Raw genomic sequence first — 10,478 nt, 5'->3', positions numbered from 1 at the left:
CCAGTAAAATTAAAGCTTATGCTTTCAAGGAGGCAGAAAACAGTTCCAAGCAGAGAAGAACGAGTGTGCAAGAGTTCAGTGCGCTCATTATTAAGATGGCTACTACAAAACGTAACAGGTGCTGGATGTGAAGAAATTGGAATCCTTGTGCAGTGTCGTTGGGATGGGAAAGCCTCTGTGGGAAACAAGATGGCATGCCCTCAAAAAATAAAATAAAAAAAAATTACCGCATGACCCAATAATGCTACCTTGGGGTGCAAAGAACTGAAGGCAGGGACTTGCAGTGTTCGCACAGCCTTGCTCGTAGCAGCTTCCTTCACAACGGCCAAGGAGCGCAAGCGATGTAGTGTTCAATGGCTAAGCAAACTAGGAATTTTTTAGAGAATTATTTTATTTGAAGAGCAGAATTACAGAGGGAGACGGGAGGGAGGGTAGGAGGGATCTTTCATCTGTCGGATCACTCTCTTTAGCCTGCAGCAGCTGGGGCGGGGCCAGGTTGAAGCCGGGAACTCCATCTGGGTCTCCTCCATGGGTGGCGTGGCCACCATCCATTGCTCTGCCAGGTGCATTAGCAGGGAGCTGGTTTGAAAGTGGAGCAGCCAGGACTCAAACTCAGGCGGGATGCTGATGTTGCAGGCAGCGGTTTGACCAGCTGCACCACAGTGGCAGCCCCAGGAAGGAAATTTTGACATAACATAGATGAACCTTGATTACAGTACTTTAAGATTTCCCTTGTGTATGTATCTAGAGTAATCAAATTCAGAGACAGAAAGAATGATGGTTACCAGAGGCTGGAGGGAGAGGGAATGAGGAGTCATTGTCTAAGGGGTACAGGGTTTAAGTTTTGCAAGGATAGGAGAGTTCAGGAAATGGATGACAAAGATTGCCTAACAACGTGAATGTGCTTAGTGCAACTGAGCTGTACAATTAAAAGTGGTTTCTATGGTAACTTTTATGTTTTGTGCATTTTATCATTGAAAAAGAACCTGGGGGCCGACGCTGTGGCAAAGTGGGTAAAACTGCTGCCTGCAGTGCTGGCATCCCATATGGGCACAGGTTTGAGTCCCAGTTGCTCCACTTTTGATCCAGCTCTCTGCTGTGGCCTGGGAAAGCAGTGGAGGATGGCCCAAGTCCTTGGGCTTCAGCACCCACGTGGGAGACCCGGAGGAAGCTCCTGGCTCCTGGTTTCGTATCAGCTCAGCTCTGGCTGTTGCAGCCAGTTGGGGAGTGAATCAGTGGATGGAAGACCCCTCTCTCTCTGCCTCTCCTCTCTGTGTAGCTCTCACTTTCAAATAAATAAATAAATAAATGTTAAAAGGAAAAAGAACCTGGAGAAGACACAATCCTGTATAAAAAGCACCAGAGGTATGCTACAAAAATAGACTGAGATTTCTGAAACAGGATTGGTACTAGAATATAGATACTTGTAAATATTTGTGGGTAATGTTAACTGATATTTCACAACTGGGTGTGGCAGTACTGCCATAACTATTTGGATGATCAAGGGATTGGGACAAAAACTCCTGAGACAGGAGTTGAGAATGATGTCCCCAGAGAGCACCTGTGCCATTGGGCCCTGGATTGGTGGAGGGGATGCAGAATGGGGTTTCCTATTCAGGGTTTAACAAATATTAGAAACGCTTCTAAACACATCTTATTTTGGCAAACACTGTGCACTATTCAGAAAAATGCATGAAAATCCTTCATGGACTTCATCATGAAATGGAGTAGGTGGCCACACTAGGCATACGCAATAATTGTGACGATGGGTCTGGCATTGTGGCATAATGGGTTAAGTCGCCACCTTCGATGCTGACAATCATATGGGCACTGGTTCAAGTCCCAGGTGTTCTACTTCCAATCCAGCTAATGTGTGTGGAAAGCAGTGGAGGATGGCCCAAGAACTTGGGCCCCTGCACCCATGGGGGAGACCTGGATGAAGCCCCTGTTTCCTGGCTTCGCCTGACCCAACCCCGGCTGTTGCAGCCATTTGGAAGATTCTCTCTCTCTAAATCCCTCTCTCTCTCTCTCTCTCTCTCTCTCTGTAACTGCCTTTAAAATAAATAAAATAAATCTTAAAGATAAAAAATTGTGACTATAACCCCTATTAACTGAGTCTGCCTGCATGACCTCACCCAAGTATATTCATTTATACCCTGTTCATTGTTCTGCATGGAAAGAGGTTGGTCAAAGGGTACAGAGATCCAATTAGAATGAATAAATTCTGGATATCTATTGTACTGTGTAATTATAGTGCATAGCAATGTACTGTATACTTGAAAATAAGAATAGGTCTTCAATTTTCTCCTAAGGGTTATTAGTTACTGGGAAAATCCATTAGCCAGATACATGGTGCCCTCTAGGGGCAGTAACCTAAGATTGCAACAGAGCCTGCACCCTAAAGTAGAAACGCTTTTGCTGAATGCTGAACGCAGCTGTTCTATTCCATTAACCCAAGAAGGAAATCCAGCATTGACCTGCAAAATATGGTGTTCTCAGGGGTTCAAAGAAACCACTGTTCCTGGAGCAAATGCTGTGAGACAGCCCCATAGAAATGCTCCTAGGCAGATAGATGTTTGAGCCCACTATTAAGAGGCATATGATGACTGATACATACAAAACAAAGTTAAGCTTGACAAGGGAGTCCAGGTGAAGCTAGCCTAAGAGGCACTCCTTCTAAAACCTCGTGGTTGCTCAAATGTGGCTGAAAGGGTTATTGACACTGAATCCTGGTTGTCAAATACTGCTCCCCAACTCCCCCGGCCTCTGCTCCCTGATGAGGGGCCAGATCAACAGGCAGGTCAGATCCAACCTGGCAACAAAGGACAAACAGAACCCAGCTACAGGATGAGAGATCAGCGACGTGCTAAAAAAAAAAAAGGGATCTGGACCACAAGGAGGGAATAAAAATCAAGATGGAGTTACTGGTGTTAACCCTAAACAAAAACTGGTCACACTGAAAGACTATAATGTGGGGAGCAGCCCGGACTGGACTGAGTTACTGGAATTAAGACTTATTCTATGCATCTGCTCTCCCACAGTATGGCGCTGGGAGAGAAGTAAACAGCTTCCGCACAGCTGCCTCCAGTTCAACCAATAAACTGTAGGACTTGCTCCTGATTGGAGAGCAGCGTACTCGGCGTGTGGGCAGCCGAGTTGGGATTGGCAGAGGAGGACTATAAAGGAGGAGAGAGACGGCATGCACGGGGAACATCTAAGGGGAACACCTAAGGGAACACCTGTGCAGCCCCCGAGAAAGCCGGCCGGCGGTGTGCTGCTCCCCTGTGGAAGTGGGGAATGTGGCTAGGGGGAACTGCCCTTCCACGGAGGTGGAAGGGATAGTAGCCAACCCGGGAAGAACCAGCAGCAAACCCGGGGAGGGCCGAGCAGACGAAAGAACAGCGCAGGGTTTAGTGTCGCTCCTCCACGAAGAGGGGGAGCGACATAATGGTGCCGTGACTCGGATATGAAGCCTAGGCAGGGTTTAGTGTCGTTCCTCCATGAAGAGGGGGAGCGACACTATAAAGGAGGGGATCTTATGCATGATTACCTAATAGTAACTCTCAAAGGATTAGGACCATGGTGTACGTTTCCTGCGTGGTGACTCCCTGCGGCAATGCACCAGATTCTCTCCTCCAGGGCTGCTGGTGTTCAGCCACGCGCCAGCCTGGATTCTGTCCATCCCCATTGTTCTGACTCTGACATCACAGGGACACAGTCAGCCTGGTTCCCCAGGTTCAAATCCAACCCTGTTCACTTTGTAATGCAATAATCCACTTCGTATGCAGATATTCAGAAAACACACTTTGTTTTTTGAGAGTCATGAAGGGAGGTGCTGTGGAGGGGTGAAGAGGGACTTAGCTTTCTCCAAAGTCTTCTGCAACCTCTTTAACCCTATCACAGTGATCAATGCTTTCCAAGCAGAGGGGAAATGATTGATTAAGCAAAGCACAGACCTGCAGATGGGAGCGTGTCTTCTTACTGCGATTCAGTTAAATCTCCAGAACCCAGCTGTATATTTGCTTTTAGAGGGCCACAACCTTGAATCTCATAGGCACGTTGTCCAGGCTGCACAATGTAACTGTGTCCCTACTGGAAGGTGGCCTCCCTGTGCCAGCACATGAGTCCTGTGACTCCCTGTGTGTCTGGAGGGCAGACCTGGCTCCACATTTTCTTTTTTTCTCCCTACCCTTTGTCGTGACACCCTTGATAGTCATAGTCGAGGATTGATTGGAAACAAGAAACAGAACCCAGCTGAGGAGGCAAAAGCAAATAGGAATTTATTTAATATACACCTTGGATCTTATCCAGGAAAGCAAAGCAATCCTTAGGGGCATGGGTCCGGAAATTGGAAAGTTGTCAATGGCCAAGACAGATGCCAAACCACCATCGCAGCCTCACTCCCTGTGGCCCTCCACCCCCAGCCTGCGTGATGGCCTCTATCTAATTTCTTGTTCACTGAATCCAGTTTTCTCTGCCAGCTGCACCAGGCATTTCCTCCACTTATCTGTGGTGGAAAATGTTTGCCCAGCACACGCAGATTTCTCCTCTTCTCTTTTCACGCCCCTGGCAGAGACTGTAGGTCTTGCTGACTCCAAATGCAGATTCCCAAGGGAGAGAGTGCTTTGGCACATCCACTTGGCCATGCCCACTGGCTGGGGAGGTCGGGAGATGCTACCCCTATTCGCTTGGTCTGAAGCACTGAAGCTGGCGAGGCAAAGTCGATCATGGTGTCTCCTGGAGTTTCCTTACGCTGTCCAAGGGGAGAGTGTGACTAGGGGAAGAGGACACACCCAGGAATTTCCTCAGGCGCTCACACCATCTCCCCAAACCCAGAAGCACAAGCTCCAGAAGCGTAAAGAAGAGACAGAGCCCGTTGACCCCAAACATGGCCTTTAGGAAGACGGTCTTCTCAGAGGGGCGGGAATGGATGCACTCTACCAGATTGGGGCATGGGTCTGTTCTACATTGAGATACTCTGGGCACCTGGAACCCATATAGATGGTACTGAACCCCCAGGGTCACCCCCTCAAGGATGAGTCGCACACCCAGCTGTGCCACATAGGCCCAGAGCAGCCTCAAGCTTCCAGCCCCTAAGGCATCTCTACTGCTGTCCCTTTGGTAGATCAAGGTCTCTTCCTCCTTCTTCACCTTTCCTGGTTCTTCATAATGCCAGATCACTTGATACAGGACGAAAACCATGTAGAGGGCACTGGGTACAGCCACTAAAATGACTTGGAAGGCCCAGAAGCGCAGAGGAGAAATGGGATGTAAGGCATCAAAGCAGGCGGCCTTGCAGCCTGGCATCCGCGTGTTACACTCGAATTCACTCTGCTCGTCACTGAAGACCCCAGGCCCACTGGCAGCCAGCAGCGCCAGGCGAAATCCCAGGAGCACAGGCAGCAGGAGGCGCCCCACGGCCGTGGAATGTCGGCTCTCCTCGGCCAGCAGCTGCCTCAGAAACCGGCCACGCATCTTCCTGTGGAGCAATGACAACAGAATATTACAAATGGTTTTATTTTTCAAAGATTGGTTTATTTATTTGACAGGCACAGTGTCATAGAGAGGGGGAGACTGAGAGAGAAAGGGGTCTCCCCACTGTTGGTTCACTCTCCAAGTGGCTGAGGTTGAGCCAGGCCAAAACCAGGAGCCAGGAACCCCATCTGAGTCTCCCACATAGGTGGTGGGAGCTCAACTAATTGGGACATCATCCACTGGTTCCCAGGTGCATTAGCAGGGAGATAAATTGAAAACAGAGTAGCTGAGATTCGAACTGGTGCTTCCATAGGGATGCAGACATCCAATGCAGGAGCCAGCTGCACCACATCGCTCACCCCAAGTGTTTGATTTTAAACTTCAGGTAGGTTCCCGAAATTCCCATGATTATTTTGTTCCCCTATCAGCAACCCTGTTTCTCCCTGTTGCACACCGTGGGGTATCTTCAGCGGCCGATGAAGAAATGAGAAGTTGATTTATTTGTAGGTTGAGGCACCTTTCGTTAATCTAGCACCCTGCAGATCACTTCCCTTTAGGGGCTACCAACCAGAACAGGTGCTAGAAGTCAGCCACCTTGCTGTGTGATAATCCCTGGGCCTCGTCAGATCGGACCCTATTCGAAGAGAAATCGAGAGGGAAAAATACAATTCCTTTTACACGTCACCATGCCAATAAAGACAGCAGTCACTGGCATGGGGTCTCAGAGAAAACATCTCTCTGAAAAAATATTTTTGTAACAAAAAAAAGATGAGAAATTTGGGAGACATATACTTAAGTGCTTTTAAAATACTGTAGGATATTTCCTCTACTTACACAAATAAGGACCATAAAGGGAGTCAGGCTCAGGTGCCGGCAGATAAGAACAGGTGCTTCTGATGCAGTTAAAAAAAGAAAACAGCGAGTATAGCTGGAAGTTAAGAGCTGAAGTTAAATCCATGGAGAAGAGAGGAAAGAGCTGAGAGAACACAGAAGAAAGAAAAATAATACATTAAGTGGACTGAAAGACAAAATTGAGAAACTGTCTAACAACAGAGCAGGAGTCAACATATCTGAAAACAGCCCAAAGTGACATAATCAACAAGGCAATGGCTGCTTCCTAATTTGAAAGTAAAAGTAGGCCGGCTCACTAGGCTAATCCTCCGCCTGTGGTGACGGCACCCCCAGGGTTCTAGTCCCGGTCAGGGCGCCGGATTCTGTCCCGGTTGGCCCTCTTCCAGGCCAGCTCTCTGCTGTGGCCAGGGAGTGCAGTGGAGGATGGCCCAGGTGTTGGGCCCTGCGCCCCATGGGAGACCAGGATAAGCACCTGGCTCCTGCCATCGGATCAACGTGGTGCGCTGGCCGCAGCGCGCCAGCCACAGCGGCCATTGGAGGGTGAACCAACGGCAAAAGGAAGACCTTTGTCTCTCTCTCTCACTGTCCACTCTGCCTGTTAAAAAAAAAAAAGTAGACTCTGATTTTAAGACAGTGAGAGAAGGATGTTTTCATCCTTGCAAAGCTACTCCGTAAACCACAACAAGGACAAAGAGAAACACAAGCTCAATTTTGAAAATTAAACTTGAAGTGGAGCCGACATTATGGCACAGTGGGTTAAGCCGCTGCTTGTGACACGAGCATCCCATAACAGAACATCGGTTTGAGTCCGTGCTGCTCCACTTCTCATCCAGCTCCCTGCTAAAGCACCTGGGAAAGCAGCAGAGAATGGCCCAGGTACTTGGGCCCCTGCCACCCACATGGGAGACCTGGATGGAGCTCCAGGCTCCTGGTTTCAGCCTAGCCCAGCCATCTGAGGGGTGAACTAGCTAATAGAAGATGTCTTTCTCTCTCTGCCTCTCCTTTTCTGTCACTCTGCCTTTCAAAAAAAATCTTAAAAAATTAAACTTGAAGAGACCTGTAACTCTGAGATATAAATATCTCAATATAGAAAGGTGGACAAGCACAGTAGGCCCTTTGTGTGCCCGTGAATCTGCATGGACAGCTTCAGTCAACCACAGATGGAAGATACTCAGTAAGAGACTTGCATCTGTGCAGAACGTGTGCAGGCTTTCCCTATTGTTATTCCCTGAACAATACAACACAACAACATTTCCGCAACATTTACTTGGAATCAGGCATTATAAGCCATCCAGGGATGATGGAAAGTACAGAGGAGGATGTGGACTGGCTCTATGCCAATACCATGCCATTCCTCAGATTTTGGTGCCCATGGGAGATCCTGGAACCAGTGCCTACAAATACCGACAATGACAGTGGATGGACAAGTGAGGAGTGAACAGCAAAGCAAAGGGAAGGCAGCCCTCTGTGGGGAGACAGCTCTATTTGGCACCCAAGAAAGTCAAGGAAATCGTCCTGCAAGAACAAGAGAGAGTTGGAGAATGCAAAATATAAGCAAGTTGGAGGACAGATCTAGGAGGCTTAACACCTAACCAAGGAGTCTGACATTTTGCCATAAATCTTGTTTTTAAAGTAGTGTGTCCCCAGCGAACCCCATGAACACAGGAGGGAGACACCAGCTGGGCTCGGGGGCTGACTCATCCCCACATCCCTCCAGAGCAACGCTAAGATCTTTTTCTCGCCCAGCCCCTCCCTTGGCCCCAGCTCTGGCCAAGAAGGCTGGCTTTCCCAATCATGTTTACTACACATTTCCAGGGAAGCCTAACAAAGGGGAGTCACACTCTCTTCATGTGTAAGGAAACTAAGCAGCTTCCAGGCACTCTGACTCCTGCCCCTTCTTGTAAGGAAGGTGCTGTGTCCACCCTGGGCCCTCAGCTAGATTCCTCCAAATCTTCTGGGGTTCCCTCAGAACTGAGTTCAGATGCAGCCAGAGCTCCCTGCACAGCCTTGGGTATCTGCAGGGAAGGAAGTGCAGGAAATCAGATGAGCTGAATCCCAGGCATTACTCTGGACTATTTTTTTGCCCTTCGTTCTGAGCTCCTTCCCCTGTTCTGTTAGCCACAAGCCCTGGTGGCTCATGAGGCCTCAGAGTAAGTGCTGACCTCGATCTCAAAGCTCCAGGCTACCGAGGGTGTGTTCTCGGCATGGATGCAGATTGAGCATTGCTTCCCTTGCACACTTCTTTCCTACCCTGTCCAGGGACTACAGCACCATTCACCAAGGCCCCCTGCTGGGCCCAAGCACACCCAGATTCTGAGCTCTGCTTCCACCATTCCAGCCACTGGTCCAGGATTTCACCTTACGGGTAAGCCTGAGACCGCATATCCCTGGTTGACATGTGGGCATGGGTGTGAGGAGACAAGAAAGGGATAATCTCACCAAGGAGCCATGCAGAGGACTGCTTGCTGGTCAAGCAAGATTTGGAGGCTGTGATCCTGGGTTTTGAAGGGATCCCTTCAGGATGGGGAGTGGCAAAGTCAGGACCCTGTGGATCATGCCAGCTTTGGGATGGCAATGGCTCTGGGGATAAATTTTTAAAAAATATATGCCAGTGTTTAAAAATTGCAGTATGGCTTCTCTGAAGATATTCCTCATGTCTCTTGTCCCAACAGGGCAAGATTGAGAAGCCATGAGGGAGGCAGAGGGTGAGAAAGAATGGCCCCCGAGGGGGGATGGGGTGCTATGAGAGCCTGTCCCAGTGCCCCTCCTGGCCTGTCCATCCGGGCCACCTCCCCTGTATGTGATCTTCTCGTGTTCTTACCTGGAGGTCTGAGCAAGGCTTCCATCAACAGGAAGAGGTGCAGAGAGAAAGCAATCCCCACGCTGGAGCTGCCAGGATCCTCACTCTTTCCCTGGCCCGGCCTACTGCTTTCACTCATGCCCTTCTCCTCCTCCTTTTGTCAAGCTTAGTCAGAAAAAAAAAAAAAACACAACAACAACAAGTAGAGGCAGCTCTGCTATTGAAAGTGCCAGGACCATGGTTTCCTGAGAAAGAGGCGGGATACAGAATCATTCCTGGAACCAGCATGGGTGGAGGAGGGTGCAGGAAGGAAACGGCTGGGAGGGACGCGCTGCTGCGGCTCTGAGCTTCATAGTGTGGGCTAACGTTAGGGCCCCAGGCAGCTTGAAGGAACGTGGGCCCCTGAAACTTCCCAGCCTTCATGGGTGCGTCTCAGAGTTTCCTTTCTCACCTCTGGGTCTCAATTTTCATCTACTGCTGTTCTCCTTCATTTCTTAGCAAAGTGACTAGAAAAAATGGTCCCATTGATGGTCTCCCAATTTTCACTTTACTCTCTCTTCCGGAGCCACTGCAAACTGACTCCCTTGGGTTCTCCGGTTCCTGTTGTTTCTGTACCCATCCATACACTCAACCCTTACAAAGCCTGGGTAGAGAGGAAGCCTGGGAGGAAGGTGACTTGCAGATCTCAAGGGGAGTGACAAATAGACTCAAAGCCAAAGGTGGGTTACACTGGCTGTGAAACACTGATCTGCTTAATATGGGATGCCAAAGCCTGATCAACCTTGAAAATGTCCATTTGCTCATCAATATTTGGTTTCTTTTAAAACTGAAGTGGTTGGGTTTCTTTTTTTCTCTACGATTTCCTAAATATTTGCCACTGATATATTGGAAATCTACTGATTTTTTTATGTTCATCTGCCATTCACATTTCTGAGTACTCTTGATTATTTTAGTGAATTGGCTATTGGTTTCCTTGAGTTTTCTAAGTAGGGAAGACATATTCTCATAATGCTAATAAATATTCACTACTTTGCAAAAAAGATTTGTTTGAAAGAAAGAGCAAGAGTGAGAGCAAGGATGATAGAGACAGAGAGGTCTTTCATCCACTGGTTTACTCCCCAGATGCCCGAAACAGCTGGGTTTCTCATGTGAGCAACAGGGACCCAAGTACTTGAGCCATTATCGGCTACCTCCCCGGGTACATTAGCAGAATGCTGGATGGGCAGTGGAGGAGCCAGGACTCGAACTGGCACTCTGAAATGGGATACTGGAGTTCTAAGCAGCAGCTTAACCCACTGCACCACAATGCTCACCCCAATTTCATGGCTTTAAACATTTTACCTTCTCATTC

At 48.7% G+C, this 10,478-nt stretch overlaps 1 protein-coding gene across 2 annotated transcripts; it reads right to left on the bottom strand.

Annotated features, from left to right (window-relative positions):
* Positions 1-4,255: 4,255 nt before the first annotated feature.
* Positions 4,256-9,432, bottom strand: GJC3 (gap junction protein gamma 3). Of its 2 annotated transcripts, XM_051847762.2 has the most exons (3): positions 9,149-9,379; positions 6,044-6,109; positions 4,256-5,479 (listed from the first exon to the last, which is right to left on the bottom strand). In XM_051847762.2, the coding sequence occupies exon 3, from the start codon at positions 5,473-5,475 to the stop codon at positions 4,726-4,728; it is 750 nt and encodes a 249-aa protein (XP_051703722.1). In that variant the 5' UTR covers positions 5,476-5,479; positions 6,044-6,109; positions 9,149-9,379; the 3' UTR covers positions 4,256-4,725. The 2 variants fall into 2 exon arrangements, with proteins under 2 accessions (XP_051703722.1, XP_008247127.1); XM_008248905.4 differs by lacking the exon at positions 6,044-6,109 and having other exon boundaries at positions 9,149-9,432.
* Between the last annotated feature and the right edge of the window lie 1,046 nt (positions 9,433-10,478).

Source organism: Oryctolagus cuniculus, chromosome 19 (assembly GCF_964237555.1).
Source record: "Oryctolagus cuniculus chromosome 19, mOryCun1.1, whole genome shotgun sequence".
NCBI lineage: Eukaryota > Metazoa > Chordata > Mammalia > Lagomorpha > Leporidae > Oryctolagus > Oryctolagus cuniculus.
The sequence above is the reverse complement of the archived record's forward strand: the minus strand, read 5'-3'. Positions and strand labels throughout refer to the sequence as shown.